A 17,351-nucleotide genomic window follows, 5' to 3' on the forward strand; every position below is an offset into this window, starting at 1 on the left:
TGGTCTGCACAGTCAAAAGCAATGAGGCTTGATCTTCCCCAGAGCTGGGACAGTGAGCTGCTCTGGTGAGGAGCTGGGAACGCTTCCCAGGTGTCCCTCCTGACTTTTTAAAACGTGGAACTGCACTTTCCGCTGGCTTGCTGCTGTTGCCACTGCTGCCACCACCACGCCGTGTCCTCTCCGCCTGGGTTCCGCTCCTCCTACTTCTCTGGATGAGTATTTCCTCTTTATATCCTTGTTTGCTGGACTTCCACGCAGTTTGATTTTCTGGAACTTCTGGTTGTTTCTCGTTTTGAGGTAGTTGTATTCCTTCTTAGTTGTGGAGGGAGACGCAGCATGTCTGTCTACACCTCCATCTTGGCCGGAAGTCCCTCCCTGTAAATATCATTCTTGATGTTTCTTCTTTTACTCCTATGTCTGCTCAGTTGGCAGAACTATTCATTCTTCCCCTTTGATAGCTCTCACGTATGAGGTCTGTCCAGAAAAAGTCCAACCATTGTTAATAAAACGAGAACAGTTTACACAACATCGATGTAACCTGGCAGCCGAGGACAGTGGACTGGAATGTGCATGAGTGAACTATGATGACTTCACTGTAGTAGTCAGTGAGGATGTAGACACCGTTGAGAGAGCACGTGCGCTGTGTGGCCGTTACATTCAAAATGCCTAAGTAGAGCAACGAATCTGCATCTAATTTTGTGTTAAGCTTGAACATTCCTTCGTAGAAACTCTTCAGATGATACAGAAGGCTTTCAGGGATTATGCAATGAGTGCAGCACAAATACAAGTGTGGCACAAATGCTTCAAACATGATTGAGAATCTGTTGAAGTGATTCATGTTCTGGAAGGCCTGCAACAAGCAGAACACCTGAGAATGTTGAATGTGTGTGGGCTGCAATCAACAAATAACTGGTGACTGACAGTGAGAGAACTAGAAGATGATCTGGGGATTCCAAAAACTACTGTCTGAGATTTTGACACAGGATCTTGGCATGAAACATTGTCCTATATACAATGTTTCTTGTGTCTTCTATCTTCAATATATGTTTCTGTTTTTCATATTACATGGCTGGACACTTTATGGACAGACCGCGCTTATATTTCTTTCTTTCTCGTAATTCTGTTAGTTTAGACCAGGGATGGCAAACTTTCTCTATCAAGGGCCAGGTAGTAAATACTTTAGGCTTTGCAGGCCATATGGTCTTTATCACAACCACTGTAGGACCAAAGTAGCCATAGAAAATATGTAAGTGAATGGGTGTGGCTCTTTCCCATCAGAGTTTATTTATAGACACTGAAATTTGAATTTCATGTAATTCATGAAATATAATTCTTCTTTTGATTATTTTTACCTTCTAACTATTAAAAAATGTAAAAACCCTTATGGGGGATCACTTAGTAAGTCATATAAATGTCTAATCACTATATTTTACACCTGAAACAAATATAATATTGAATGTCAACTGTAATTGAAAAATAAGAAGAAAATTTTTAAATGTAAAAACTATCCTTATCTAGCCATCCTTACAAAAACAGCAAGCCCGGTTTGGTTTACAGGCCACAGTTTTCCCACCCCTGGCTTAGACCAACATTTTCTCTCATCTGAAATACAACAGTTGTCTCCTACTCTCCTAGATAGAGTACAGTGACCACAGCAGTGAGTCCCGTGTAATGTCTGTTATTCTATGGAAGCTTAATAAGCATTATTTACTTTTGATTTGACATTAATTGATTGAAGCAATTAATTCTATTTAAATATAGAGTTAGTAAGAGGTTTTTTTCTGGTTAGATTTGGGAAAGGACATACCATTAAGTAATATTCAACTGAAACTTTAAAACTTTTGAAACTTGTTATACTATGTATTAAGTAAAGCGAATATTCTTGTGTAAATTTAAAATGAGTAATACAAAATCAGAATTTATCTAATTCTTTTTGGAAAGAAGTGGTGTATATATTGATACAATAGGATTATTTGCATTTATGATCAAGCTCAAAGAGAATGTGAGAAAAAGGTAAGAATTATATATTCTTTACTAAAATGAGAATTTAATTTTTTCAGGTTAAACTACAGAGCAACATATCATATCAGATGGCAGACATACATCATTTAAAGGGTAAGAAACTTAATTACAGATTAAAGATAAAGTCACTAAATGTCTAAAAGACTCAAGAATGAAGAATAGTAAAACAGCTAACTGAAGTAAAGTTTTTGAACAAACCTTCTCTGATCGCAAAACATTTATCTTTTTGTTTTAAGATATAATAAAAAATTTAAATATTGCTTTAAACATAATAAATGCAAGTTAAAATTTGAGGCCAGCATTTTAATTCTGTGCTGTAGACAGAGTTCATGCAATGAAATGTTGTTAAAATAATCCTCAAAGAAAATTGAACTGTAGCTTCAGAGGTCATTAAATTTCTAATGAAAAGAAAAGGGGTGATCCCTCTGTTTGGTTTCCAATCTGCTAAAATAATCCATTAAGGTTTAGGGATGCTATGGACAGGTCCTCCAGGTTTATAATATTTTAGATACCCTGGGAACAGAAGGAAACCTGGGAAGGTATATATTTTTTCATTTAGATGAAGTGATAGGAGATGACCAAAGCTTTTATTGGAAATTATACATAAGGAAAATAAGCTCTATGCTTTGTTTACGTTACTTCACACCATCACTGACCTATGGAGTTTGGGGCCTGAGGACCACCCATCTTTTTTCCTCATACCCTTTGGTCACAACACTATGTATTTTAAAGCTTTGCATGCAGTGAGCTTAAATATATATGTATGGGTAATACATGCTCTCTAATTTCTTAAATATATCTTTATTCTATAACCATTTTGAACCTCTTTAGATAGAATTAGATAATATATTTTTATCATCCTCTTGGAGAAGCCAACCCTAGCTGGCCTTGTAATTTATTGAAGTTTCAATTTCATCTAGCAAAAGCATTAGGAAGTGTTATTTGTGTGTTGTAATCCAAAAGTAGGAATTATTAATTTTTTTCTAACTATGATTTAGAACAGCTTTGATTTTCTCTTAGAAACTTGCTTTTGTTGCATTTCTGTCCATGTGCTGCTCTTTTTGACTCACAGGAGTGCATTAAGATGCCACAGAAGATGCCACACTGCCAGTGCTGCTTCCACCTTGCATCTGGCCCAGCTTTTAACTTACTTTCCAGCTCAGAATTTCCTATCACTCATTATAACTAAAATTTTCAGCTCTAGTGCAGAAATTATGAGCTATGAAAAGGGAATATTTGTATATGTGGACCTAGCATCAGTAGCAGAACTAGAAATGAGATCTAAAGTGATTAGCACCTAAGCTGGGAGTCAAATGTAATTTAAAATAAAAAAGAAACCTTGAATTATGTACCCATAGCAAACATATCTAAAAAATATAATTTTCCTGCCTACTTTTATAAAGCAGATAAATTTAAAGAGGTAGGTAGAGTTTTTTTTCTTTTTGGTACTGTTGTCACAGCTTCTATATCGAGATAATGTGAAAAATGTGTAATATTTTAATATCTGATTGATGTGAAAGTCACTGACACTATCTTGTTTTCAAAATAAATTTTATTTGCCCATGCATATGTTATAAAAGGCAGTTAAGTGGATTACTAATTATATAACTTAACTGAATAAATAAGTTGAGAAATATGTAAAATTAAAAAAAAATCCCATAACTTCTCACTTTGAATAAACTCTATTCTTCTGATTCTTACTTTGTGTGCCTAGAGCAACTTGCTGAGCTTCGTCAGGAGTTTCTTCGACAAGAAGACCAGCTTCAGGACTATAGGAAGAACAATACTTACCTTGTGAAGAGGTTAGAATATGAGAGGTAAGGTGCTGCATTCAGCAAATATTTATGAACCTGGAATATCTGTCCAATTTTTAGACAATTCATTTTTTCCTTTCTGGCTTCTGTTTTTCTTCTTTTTTTAAAAATTTTCTTAGGTCTTTTAAATTGGTTTTCTGTTGTCTTTCCATTGCCTCTTTGAAGTCCGTACTCTTATTGTCATATGTTGAGCACCATACAAATACCTCTTACAAGGCACGTTGTGTCTGCCCCTATAAGACAGAAAATCTTTCCTGGTTTTATTGAATTAGATGTGGCAAAGACTAAAAGGAGATTAAGAGTCTGTGATTCTTTTCAAGGGGCATCCAGAAGATGAAGACAGCACTGGTAGGTGTCCTCAGAATAGCTGAGGACTGAGTGCCAGTTGCTTCTCCTGCTCTTTACTTCAGACGCCTTGTTTACGCTGCTACACTTAGTTGGGGATGAGGTTGGGGAACTTCTTAGGGACTTTTCTAGCAATCACTCTTTTTAAAAATGTTTCTTTCTTTATTTTTATTGTTGACACTATTACAGATGTCCCCATTCACCACCCTTTTTGGCCCCCTTCTCCTAGCCCCTGATCCACCTTCCCTCTGGCCATCACCACACTGCTGTCTGTGTCTCTGGGTTATGCATATATGTTTTTTGGCTAATCCCTTCACCTCATTTCATCCAGTCCTCCCCTCCTACTCCCCTGTGACAGCTGTCAGTCTGTCCCATGTATCCATGCTTATGTTTCTATTTTATTTGTCAGTTTATTTTGTTTATTGAATTCCACATGTAAGGAAGATCATATGGTATTTGTCTTTCTCTGACTGACTTATTTCACTTTAGCAATCACTCTTTAGAAACCTGTATTATATATTTAATCAATTTTATAGCAAAATGTATTTTTAGGTCTGCACATCAAAAACTTGAAAGACTCACCATATTTTAAAGTATAATTTATCCATTTCTGACTTCCTACTCTTGTAGGTTATCAGTATACTGCTACTTACATATATATATTTGGACCCAACAATATTAAGTGTTTTCCATATATCTATAGGATTAAAGGTTTAACATATTTAGAGGTAATATATTATTTCAGCCTGTTAATGTACCAGAGGTTGTTTAATCTCTCCCAATTGCTGAACCATTATAGTAGTTTTTCTTTTCTCACTATTATAACTAACAACTATAAAATTCTTTGTACAAAAAGAATTTTTTCCCTCTTATGGTGTATATTCTCAAAAATAAAGTTCCTGAGATAGAATGTTTTATTGTTTTTGTTGCTCATTACACATATATGAAAGACTACTTTCTAACATGACTGCACTAATTTATAATGTAAATGTTTCCCTATAGCCCTGCCAACTCTGAACTGACTTTTGTGAGTATAGCAATAAGGTAATACCATAAGTATATATAGGAAATTTAATTTGCATTTTAATGGTAAAAGTTAAAACAATTTTTATTTTTAGGGAGAGGGAAAGAGAGGGAGAGAAACATTGTTGCCTCTTGCACAACCCCAACAGGTACCCGCTGGCACGTGCCCTGACCTGGACTCGAACCAGCAACTTTTTGGTTTGCAGACTGGACTGAGCCACACAAGCCAGGGCTAAAATTTTCTATAATATATACTGGCTATTTATTTCCTTTTGCATGAACCATCTATTTGTATTCTTTCACTACTCTGCAGAGGAAATTTACAGTGTTTACATTTTTTTTGTTCCTTTCCATTTTTCTTGATGGTTCCAGTCTATCTTTTTAGTTCCTTCCATTCCTGCTCTTCCATTTGAAATTTTTAAATTTTTATTAAACTTTTTTTTTTACATTAAAAATTTTTTTTACTTACTGATTTTTAGAGGGAGGAAGAGACATCAGTTTGTTGCTCCACTTAATTATGCATTCCTTGGTTGCTTCATGTATGTGCCTTGACCAGGGATCGAACCTGCAACCTTGGCGTATCAGGATGATGATCTAACCAACTGAGCTACCCAGCCAGGATCTTCATGCTCTTCTTATGGTTTAGACTTTTATTATTGTGTTAAAGTACTAACTATTGGATGAATCACCTGCTGCCATTTCTATTAACTCCCATAATTCTATTTTTTCTCAGCTTTTACTGTGTTTTTACTATTACAGTTTTCGATAGTGTTTTTTCCTTCTGTAATTAAAGTCAGCTCTGGCAGTTGTTTTTTTATAAGTGAAATTTTTAAAAATAAACTTTATCTTTCTAATTTCTGTTTTTTTAAAATTAGTTTTAACAGTATTCTTTATCCTGTATTAAAGATTCAAATAAGAATTTTGGGTATTAGTTATATTTATGTCTGTTCTTTGTCCTTGCCCACTGTCTTGATAACTAAATGCTTCATCTTTGTAAATGTAAGTTTTAAACTTCTAGACAACTTTGAAAATCCAATCCAAGATAATATAGTCTAAAAAATGACTTTGTAATTTAGTTTTCAGTGTGGACAACAAATCAAGGAATTAAGAGCACAGCATGAAGAAAATATTAAAAAGTTAGCAGACCAGTTTTTGCAGGAACAAAAGGTAAATTAAAAAGAATACTTAAATCAAAATATGTTCTTGTTATAAATCTCGTAATTTAGAAATTAAAATATGTACTTTTGTCTTAAAACATTGTATTTTAAGTGTCCTAACCTTCCTAATTCTAAAAATGACTTGCAGTGACATTATTGCTGAGTAAATTAGGTATTTGCAAAAACATAACCTTAACTCTTAAAACTAATTTTAGCTAAATGTCTTTTATCTGACTTTTAAAAATAACGTTTGCTCTAAATATATTCCTCAGATTGTAAAGTGGAAAAGATTTTACTGAAAAATCAATTGCTTCCCGTTCTATGCTTTTGAAAATCAGAAAAATAATTGAGAAACTTTCTCCTTAATTATAAATCTCTGTTATTCTGAATTCCTTTTTTAAAACATAGAAATGAAACACTAGCTACTATTTTGATGTATATTTTTGGTGGTGGCAAATTTTTAAATTAATTAATTTATATTACGAAAGGCCATGCTAGGAATGGAAGGAATTTGTCTAAAGATTATTAGTCATTAGGACATTCATTTTTTCACACCTTGTAATCTTATCTAACTAGCTGTGATTTGTATGAAGTATTGGGTTTTAAAGTAAAGAGAGGCTGAACAGTGAAAAATATCTTGCTCTTTGGTAGCATCTCCTCTAAAGGACTAAAAGTTAAGGAAATCAGATATTTGTTCTTAACTCTTTCACTATTTTACAGCATGATATTGAGAGGACCGTTTTCTCGGTATTTCAATTTTTTAACCTACAAAATGGAATAGTTGCTGCCTGTCTGCAGCCTACCTTGAAGAGATGTGGGGATAGATTGCTAGAAGATGGCAGGCCTGCATAAGCTTGTGGCATAGAGGCATTGAGAACAAGCAGAAGGTATTATTGGCACACTGGATAGTTAGAGGAGCATCGTAGAACACAGAAGGAAGGGGAAGAGACATTGCTGTTGCATTTGTGCTGTTGCATTTGTGCTATTGCAAGCCCATATAAATAATAGGGTGAGTGCTCTCTTCTGTTCTTCCAAGAAGCACAGTTGAGAGTTTTTCCCTCTTTTCTGGCAAGTGTAATTCTCTCTTTCTGCTATTCTATACTGGGCTATATTTATATTATTAAATAACATATTCTTCAGTAATTCTATGCCTTTATTCTGCCCTAATTGAAACAGGTAGAGAGGAGGGAGATGCTTAGAGAACACCTTTCTAGGGTAACACACCAGCCCTTAACCTTTAGACAGCTGCCTAATTCTACTTCCCACCCCTTTATTCCCTGTTCTTCAACTACTATGACAAGTCGATTCTGTGAAATTCACGTTTTTTCATAGGAACAAATTTAATGTAAGCTATATGAGACAAGTATAAGTTGTAATCAGGGATTTTTTTTTTTATTTTTTTTAACTAAGTAATTTAGAAATTACTCTGGAGAGGGAGCAAACTAAATCCAGCCTGCTTCCTGTTTTCATACCATCCATGGACAAAGAATGGTTATAACATTTTAGAAATGTTTGAAAAATCAAAAGAATATTTAGTGATGGGAAAATTGTAAGAAATTTTCATTTTCATGTTTAGAAATACAGTCTTTTGGAATGTAGTCACTCTCATTTGTTTACTGCTTTCATGCTCCAAAGGAAGAGAAATTGTTGTAGACCAATGGATTAAGGAGACCTGAGGATTTAAATGCAATGTAGAATCCTGGATTGGATCCTGGAACAGAAAAAGGACTTAATGGAAAAAGTGATGAAATCAGTAAAGTCTGGAGTTTGATTAACAGTATGCTAATGTTAGTTTTTTAGTTTTGCAGATGTGCCATGCTAATGTAAGATGTTAACATTAAATGAAATTGAGTGGGGGTTAATACTTTTCTGTGAAGTTAAAATTATTTCAGAAAAAAAAGGTTTATTTAAAAAAATGATTAGGTGCCCCTTTACCAAATCACCAGCATTGCATTTAGGAAACCCTCTTATATTTTTTAAAGAATATTTAATATTGTCCATTCATGTGAAGGTATGGTCGTTAATAACACATCAAACGGGCATCTTTATTAACTATGTTAAATGGAAAAGTATTTTTTAACAGCAGTTCATTGACTTTTAAGTTTTGTTTAATATTTTTTGTTTTATCCACATCTACAAAGCAGTGGAATACTATAAAAATAGCCTGTGATGTAACATATAGCATTATAGTAAAAATGCTCAAGTTGTGCCTCGTTGATTTTCTCACCCTGTCCTTCATCCTGACACGTACAAAAATTTCAGTTTATCATTTTGTTCATCAGCAATTAAACTCTGAGATTTGGTTATTGCTTACCAAATTCCCAGAAAATGTGGGAGTGAGAAAGACTGTGCTTTAAATTCCTTCTCCACAATTCTCTAGCTTTGTAACCTTGGACAAGCTACTTAACTTCTCTAAGCCTCAGTTTTGTTTTTCCTCACACTGTTTATCTCTGCTATAGGATAAATTTGAAGGCAATTTGTAAACTATGAAGCACAATTACAAATGTTTGTTGTTGATTTTATCTGCCAGGTACCCCGTAATTGTCAAAGTACCTTTCTTGTTCTTTTTTTTTTGAGATATTATTTATTTTAAGAGAGAGGGGAAGGTAAGGAGAAAGAGAGGGAGAGAAACATCCACATAAGTGAGAAGTATCAATTGGTTGCTTCTTCCACCCCCAACCGCGGACCTGGCCCACAACCCAGGCATGTGCCACTGGACCTAGAATCAAATTGGCAACCTTTTGGACCTTTTGGCCTGCAGGACAATGCCCAGTCCCACTAAGCCGCACCAGTCAGGGCACCTTTTTTCTTTATTGTGACAAGTTTTTACAGTTTGGCTCATGTAATTCTAGATTTGCTATAGATTTTTTGTGACTAATTTTTTATAACATTACTTAATGATTACATTGCATAGTGCTTTAGTAGTGACAAACCGTATGTAAATGCATTAAATAGTTAAGTATAAGGACCTATGTTGCAACTGAAGCATATCTACTTGACTCTTTCTCCCAATTTTCCACTGAGGCAACTTAACCAATACAAATGAGAAAACTGGCCCAGCAATAACATTGAGTCAGGCCTAACCATATGCCCACAGCATCCAAGATAATGCCCAACTGAAGGCCTTCACAGTAACCTGCAGTGCTTAGCAAGACTCTCTTGCAGAACCACTCCCTTAGAATAGTCAAAGAGAATTACCTTTATTTCACATTTTAGGCCATTTACTGTGATTAGATGCTTTAAAAGATGTTGGTTATTCTTTTATTTCATATCAGGTATAAAAACTAAACAAAAATAATATATCCCACATCTCCAAGTGTTTGAAATTTGAACTCATGGTATATGTTTCTGAAAATGAACTGTTTCAGAACATTTAGTTAATAGTTGTGTCAATAATTTAAATGTTTGAACTGAAAAATATTTATTGTCACCAAATCTTTATTTAACAGCAAGAAGACCACAAGCTTGAATTAAAAGGTGGAAATGAATTGGGTACAAACAATCATGCAATATCTAAAAGTGTTCCAAAAGTAGCTGAGAATGCTGCAGATAAGAATGAAGACCCCTCGAGCAATCATATTCCACAGGGGAAAGGTATTACAATTATTTTGTTTTGTGTTAATAAGATAATGACTTTTCTCATTTTGAGGTGAACATTTTCAATCAAAACGAATATTGTTTGATTTTAGTTTCAGCTATGATTTAGTGTCTGTATTGTTTCAAATTTACATTCTTTGATAGAGTAAAACAGTAAGTTATTTTAGAATTACAACTCTATATGTCCAAAGCAAAATATAAAGATATTCAGTTAGTGTAGCTTATTGCTTTAGCAACTGCTTCTTACCTTCCTTTAAAACAATTTCAATTTATGTAAAGAAAAATAAAGAATTATATCTTTTGTTACTTGGGCAGAACAAATCAAACCAGGTGGTGATGCAGGAATGCCTGGAATAGAAGAGAATGATCTTGCAAAAGTTGAAGACCTTCCAACTGGTAAGTAAAAGTTAGTAGGGTATTTAACTAATGTGATCATATTATTTTTCACGTGACCCTTTTCTCTTTTGGAGTAACACTTGAGAAAAGTCACAGATATCTGTATGATTGCAGTTTCCAGTTAATTAACTACCCATTAATTGCCAGGACTTTGTGGATTAATTTTTATGAAAAATTTTGCTAAAGTATATATAGCACTTGTTTTTGCCTTGATAAGAGTCAACCATATTTGAACCTTTTCTTCTTTGATGCAGTTATTATTCATGACAGTCATATACGCTATGTTAGAGCCATTTATATTTCCTGAAAGTATATATGGCTCATTTCTTTCAGAGTAAATGTTCCCAGATTGCTGTGTTGTAGGTGTGCTTTAATATGGCATAATAATACCCTTACATAAGTTTTTAGGACTTGTCTTGTCCTTTCAGTTAATTACCCCATACTTTAAATAGTTTATTCACTAGTTTTCTCTTTTTCTTATGGTCACTTCCACTCACTGTATATCTTCTTTTTCATTAATGTGTTTGTTACTTATTCATTTCCTTTTGAAGTCTGTGTCACTGCTGCTTTCCTAATCCCATTCAGTTTTTTCCCCTTTTCTCTGTTTTTCTTGCCATTTCTATGTTTCTTGGCTATCATAGATTCCCTCCCTGCCGACTCCAATTTATATTATGCTAGAAAATCAGAAGTAAAGGCATATCTGTGGTTATTCCTAGCTGTTAAAACAATCTCAGTGATTAATTCTGTGGTTACAGCTTGTTGTATGTAACTGGAGTTACTGAGTGATATCCAAATGAAGTGTTAGTTTTTTCATTTGTATTGTTTTGTTATCTCCTCAAATTCTTTCATGTCTATATTCTTTTGGGTTCCAAGTCACAGTATATTCCCCTAAAATAAAGGTAAGGACAATAGAAATGTGACTTAAAAATATGGAGTTAGAATGAGCATGATTTGTTTTGAATACAATGAAGTTATTCAGTGACTCTTAAAGTGTGGTACTTGGACCAGTGTCACTGGTGTTACCCAGGTACTTGATAGAAATACAAATTCTTGGGATAGAGTCCAGCAATGTGTGTCTTTTTTTTTTTTTTAAGTATATTTTATTGATTATATTGTTACAATAGTTCCAATTTTTTCCCCTTTGCTCCCCTCCACCCAGCACTTAACAAGCTAGGCAAGTGATCTTTATCTATGCTAAAGTTTTAGAACCATTAGCTAGAGATTAAGTAAGGGAATGTTGAGGGCAAAGACCATTTATTCTTCTCAGTTACTGCAGACTCATTCTATTCCTAGACTTACTGAGTTTTACATTGATGAATATTTTTTACATTGCTTTTATTTATGTTTAAAGATATACCCAAAGTTTCGCCAAGGATAAACTGCAGGTTTCTAGTATATAGAAGCACTCTATTCCAATATATAGTCAAAGGTTGTTTACCTGCTTGCATACATTTATTTCTCATGTCATACATCTACAAAAATATATTTACGTGTAAATATACAATTTTTAACTTCTGTTGTCTAATTCTACATAATTTTCAAGTTAAAATTTTATCATTACTTCTCTAAATGTGTAATGTTTCAATTTATTTTCTCATTGGTCCACTATAATTTATAATAATTTATTAACAGAGGAAATTCCAGTTAGGGTAAATTGAAATGGGAATGCAAGAGGTCTTAGAGATTTTATCCTTACCGTTTTTATTTATATTTTCCTTATCAGAAAGTGGTTTTCAAATGTCTTTCAGACACTAATGACTTCAGCAGGGCAAAAATTTTATCTTCTACTTGTTTTTCTTAAAAACAAAGTACACAACCAGATTATTAGAGTTAAAAGGGATAAATAATGCTACTCTTGATTAGATGCCAACAAATTCAAGTCTGATTTTCACAATATGAATTTGCCATATTAGCTCATGTAATGGTTTTAGTACTATAGTTTAGAACTTGGAAAAATGCTAAAAAATGTATATATTTTGTGTAAGTTTAGCATTAATACCAAACACATCTGTACTGTATATACAAACACTGCCTACGTTGTCATGGCATATTAGAGGCCTTTCTTGGGATTAATTTTTCTTTCTCTCTCTCTTTTAAACAACTAAGAAGTTTATTTGAGGTATTAAAAGATTTGAATCCAGGAGACACAGGCTCAGAGACTACCAGAAACATGCTCCCTAATTTTCTTTATCTTTGATTTTCTGTAATTAGAAAATTATATGTTGCAGGGTAGTTTTTTTTATCATTTGTCATGCTTGGTGTTCTCTGAGCTTCCTGGATCTGTGGTTTGGTGTCTGACATTAATTTGGGGAAATCTCAGTCATTATTATTTCAAATATTTCTTCTGTTTTTTTCTCCCTTGCTTCTCCTTCTGGTATTTCCATTACACATATGTTATACCTTTTGTAGTTGTCCTAGATATCTTAGATACTCTCTTCTATTTTTTCCCAGTCTTTGTTCTCTGCTTTGTTTGTTTGTTTCTGAGGATTCTATTGATTATTCTCTAGTCTAGCTCAGAGCTTCTTCCCTCAACCATGTCTAGTCTACTAATAAGCCCATCAAAGGCATTCTTCATTTCTGTTACAGCGTTTTTGACCTCTAGCATTTCTTTTTGGTTCTTTCTAGGATTTCCATCTCTCTACTTAACATTGTCCATCTGTTATTGCATGCTGTCTACTTTATCCATTAGAGTCCTTAGCATCTTAATCATAGTTATTTTAAATTCCAGGCCTGATAATTCTAGCATTACTTTTGGTTCTGATGTTTGCTCTGTCTCTTCAAGTTGTTCTTTTCATTTTGGTGTGACTTGTAATTTTTTCATTTTTAAAAAATATTTTTTTATTTTTTAAATTACAGTTGACATAAAATATTGTATTAGTTTCAGGTGTACAAGCCAGTGATTAGACATTTATATAACTTATGAAGTGATCACCCCGATAAATCTGGTACTCATCTGGCACCATACATAGTTATTACAATATTATTGACTATTATTCCCTGTGCTGTACTTTACATCCCCATGACTATTCTGTAACTACCAGTTTGTACTTTTTAATCTCTTCACCTGTTTCATCTGTCCTCCCCAAACCCCTTACATCTTGCAACCATGAAAATGTATCTATGAGTCTGTTTCTGTCCTGCTTGTTCATTTATTTTGTTTTTTTAGATTTCACATATAAGTAAAGTCATCTGGCATTTGTCTTTCTCTGCCCGACTTTTAATTCAGCACAATATTCTCTACGTTCATCCAGGTTGTTGCAGATGGCAAGATTTCATTATTTTTATGGCTGAGGCATATTCCATTGTGTATATTCACCACTTCTTTATCCATTCGTCTACTGGTGGACACTTAGGTTGCTTCCACATCTCGTGCATTGTAAATAATGTTGCATTGAACATTTGGATGTGTATGTCTTTTCAATTTATTGTGTTGAATTAATTTGGATAAATACCCGGAAGTGGAATCGCTGGGTCCTTCCTCGTCTCTTGTCATAGCCTTTGTTTTAAAGTTTATTTTATCTGGTATAAGTATTACTACCCTAGTTTTTTTAATTTTCCATTATCATTTTCATGAAATATCTTAATCCATCCCTTTACTTTCAGTCTGTGTGTGCCTTTCAATCTGAAGTGGTATTCTTGTTGACAGCATTTGTTATCCATTTAGCCACCATGTCTTTTGATTGAAACATTTAATCCATTTGCATTTAAAGTAATTGTTGATAGATAGATATTTATTGCAATTTTATTATTCATTGTTTTAATCTTTTTTCTTCTTAAAGAAGACCCTTTGACATTTATTGTAATACTGGTTTGGTGGACTCGTTTAGTTTTTCCTTTTCTGGGAAGCTCCTTATTATAAATAATAGCTTTGCTGGTTAGAGTAATCTTGGTTGTAGGTCCTTGCTTTTCATCATTTTGAATATTTCATACCAGTCCTTTCGGACCTGCAAAGTTTCTGTTCAGAAATCACCTGACAGTCTTATGGGAGCTCCCCTGTAGGTAACTGCTTTTCTCTTGCTGCTTTTAAGATTTTCTCTTTGTCTTTAGCCTTTTGCATTTTAATTATGATATGTCTTGGTATGGGTCTCTTTGGGGTTCTCTGTGCTTCCTGGATTTGTATGTCTACTTCCTTTACCAGGTTAGGGAAGTTTTCTGTCATTTTTTTCACAGAGGTTTTTGTTTCCTTGTGTTCTCTCTTCTCATTCTGGCCCCCTATGAATCAGATGTTGGTGTATTTCATGTTATCTCAGTGGCTCCTTGTGCTATTATCATTTTTGTTTTGGCTCCTTTTTTCTTTTCACTGTTCTAATTGGGCGTTTTCTGCTTCCTTATCTTCCAAATTGCTGATTTGACCCTCTGCTTCACTTACTCTACTGTTGATTCCCTGTAATGTATTCTTCATTTCTAACTAGTTCCTTTTTATGTTTCTATCTTAATTTTTTTGTTTCCTATCTCTTTGTTGAAGTTCTCACTAAGTCCATCTACTCTTCCCCTAAGTTCATTGAGCATCCTTATCACCATTGTTTTGATCTCTGCATCTAATAGATTGCTTGTCTTCATTTTGTTCTTTTTCTGGCATTTTGTTCTGTTGTTTTATTTGGTATGTGTTTCTTTGTGTCTTCATTTTGGCTGTGTTTGATTCTATATATTGGGTAGAGTTGTTACATCTTTCAGTCTTGGTAGAGTGGCCTTATGTAGTAGGTGTCCTAAGGGGCCCAGTGGCATAACCTCCCAGGTCACCTGATCAAGGCATTTCAGGTTTGTCCCCTGTGTGGGCTGTGTGTACCCTCCTGTTGTAATTGAGTGTTGATTGCTATTGTGATGACAATGGGAGGGATTTTCCCCCAGGCTGATCAGCTGATGGTTATGAAATGGTTCTTATTTTAACTTAAATTTGCCTCTTTATTAGTCATATTAAGCATATTTTTATATGTTTATTTGTCATTTTGTGGCCTTTTTCTATGAATTGCCTAGTAATCACTTTTGCCCATTTTTAATTGGGTTCTTGGTATTTTCCTTATTGATTTTTAAGAGTTCTTTAATTGTATATAGTGCAAATACCTTTTCCATGTCATGTATATCACCAGAGAGGAAAAATCTTACTTACTTGAAAACTACTTTCTGGTTTTAAGGTCCAGTCAATCTCATAGTAAAAATTGCCTCTGATTATTTACTTTGGGGAAAACCCTATATTAAAGAATTTTATGTACCTGAGCAATTAGAAATTCTTTTCTAATAACTTAGAAAGAGGAAGATACTCATTTGGCTTTTTAAATATTAGGTAGAGGTACTCTATTAATAAGATAATTAGTTTTCTAGAACAGAGGCTTTTGACCTTGGCTATATTTTGTAATCACAGAGATGTTAAAAAAAAAAATACTAATGCCTGCATCCCACTCCAAAGCTCTTGGTATATTTGTTCTGAGATGCACTTGGGCACTGAATGATTAGATGCTTCTTAGGTGATTGTATTATGTTGCCATGGTAGAAAAACCACTGCTCATCTGAATAGTTTCTATGGAGGAATATTCAAGCTTAAAGCTTTATTTGAAGTAGACTCATTGCTCTACTCATTCAGTCATTTTGAATGCGAGGGCCACACAGTACACATACTCATTCAATGGCATCTACTGCCCCCACTGACTAGTACAGTGAAGTCGTCTTTGTTCACGTATGTGCAATTCAATTCACCCTCCTTGGCTGCCAGATTACATAGATGTCATGCAAACCATTCTAGTTATATTAACAGTGGTTGAACTTTTTTCGGACAGACCTCATATATAACAGTTGTGTACAGATCCTTGTCTGCTAATTTTAACAAGTTGACTATCTTTAAGTCTTTTTTTGTTGATTACTTTTTCCTTGATTATAAGTCAAATCCCCTGCTTCTTTGTATGTCTATTATTGTATTGTATGCTGTCTGAATGCTAATCTAAGGAAATATGGATTATGTCTTCAACTTAAGGGTTGTTGAGTTTTGTTCTGGCAGACAATGATATTACTCACAGATCCTCTTCTTTTTGTCAGGCCTGATTTTATGCTTGGTTAGGGCAGATCAGTTTTGATTTTGTTTTTGATCTGAGGACATGGCCCTTAATTTTAGGGTGTGATACCTACTTTTATAGCAGGACTTACAGCATCTCATCTGAATCCCAAAGTTGCAGTAAAGATTCTCTACTATGGCTGTGCCAGAGAACCATTGTCTTCTAGTGCTAATGTGACCTTTGTTATTTCTCTTTAGCTATAAGCCCTGCAGCAGGTGCTCTCTGTTAGGCCTCATAGAGTCAAAGACTCAATAGGAATATCCTTGCAGATTTCTGCCTCCCTTATTTTACCCTGCACAGCTCCTTTCTCTGTAATACTCTGTCCTACAAATTCTAGCCATTTCAGCAGCCCAAACTCTGATGATCTCTCCCTCCTCAGAGACTGGCTATCTGATATATAGCTTATCTTTCAAGAATTAGTTTCATGCTACTGGTTGTTCATTGCCTGAAAACAGTTGCCTTGTTTATTTTGTCCATATTAAAAATTATTTAGGGTAAGTCCAATACTGGTTACTATGTCATGGCTAGCTGTGGAAGTCCATTTTGTTTTTTTCAAATTATATAAATGGATCTCCAAGTTTGAAGGAATTTCAGTTCACAGACCATGTCTTAGGAGCTATATGAAAACATCATTTTAATAGTCTCTGTGAACATGTCCAGGAATACTTTGTTTTACTGTGTTTTGCTTTATTGCACTTCACAGATGTGTTTTTTTTACAAATTGAACCTAAGATCCTCCAGCAGCAAAAAGATTATGATTTGCTTTATTGCAATACTTGCTTTGTTGAGGTGGTCTGGAACCAGACACACAAAATCTCTGAGGTATGCCTGTACCTATATTTCATGGAGGATTGAGATGGTCCCACAGACCAATATTTAAGTAACGATAACCTTGTTATATCTGTTCATGTACACAAAGTAACATAAGATGTTACATCATTATTTTGCATTTA

At 34.2% G+C, this 17,351-nt stretch overlaps 1 protein-coding gene across 5 annotated transcripts in view; it reads left to right on the forward strand.

The window, feature by feature from the left end:
• GOLM2 (golgi membrane protein 2) overlaps nucleotides 1–17,351 on the forward strand; it is a 132,411-nt gene that overhangs the window by 52,474 nt on the left and 62,586 nt on the right. For all 5 annotated transcript variants that reach the window (XM_090270523.1, XM_090270525.1, XM_090270524.1 and 2 more), the window contains exons 2-6: nucleotides 2,061–2,115; nucleotides 3,737–3,839; nucleotides 6,281–6,371; nucleotides 9,811–9,955; nucleotides 10,274–10,354. In XM_090270523.1, coding sequence (XP_090126649.1) covers nucleotides 2,061–2,115; nucleotides 3,737–3,839; nucleotides 6,281–6,371; nucleotides 9,811–9,955; nucleotides 10,274–10,354 — 475 coding nt within the window. The remainder of the gene's footprint in view (nucleotides 1–2,060; nucleotides 2,116–3,736; nucleotides 3,840–6,280; nucleotides 6,372–9,810; nucleotides 9,956–10,273; nucleotides 10,355–17,351) is intronic.

This window comes from Furipterus horrens, unplaced genomic scaffold (assembly GCF_987537825.1).
Source record: "Furipterus horrens unplaced genomic scaffold, mFurHor1.1.pri manual_scaffold_3, whole genome shotgun sequence".
Taxonomy (NCBI): Eukaryota; Metazoa; Chordata; class Mammalia; order Chiroptera; family Furipteridae; genus Furipterus; species Furipterus horrens.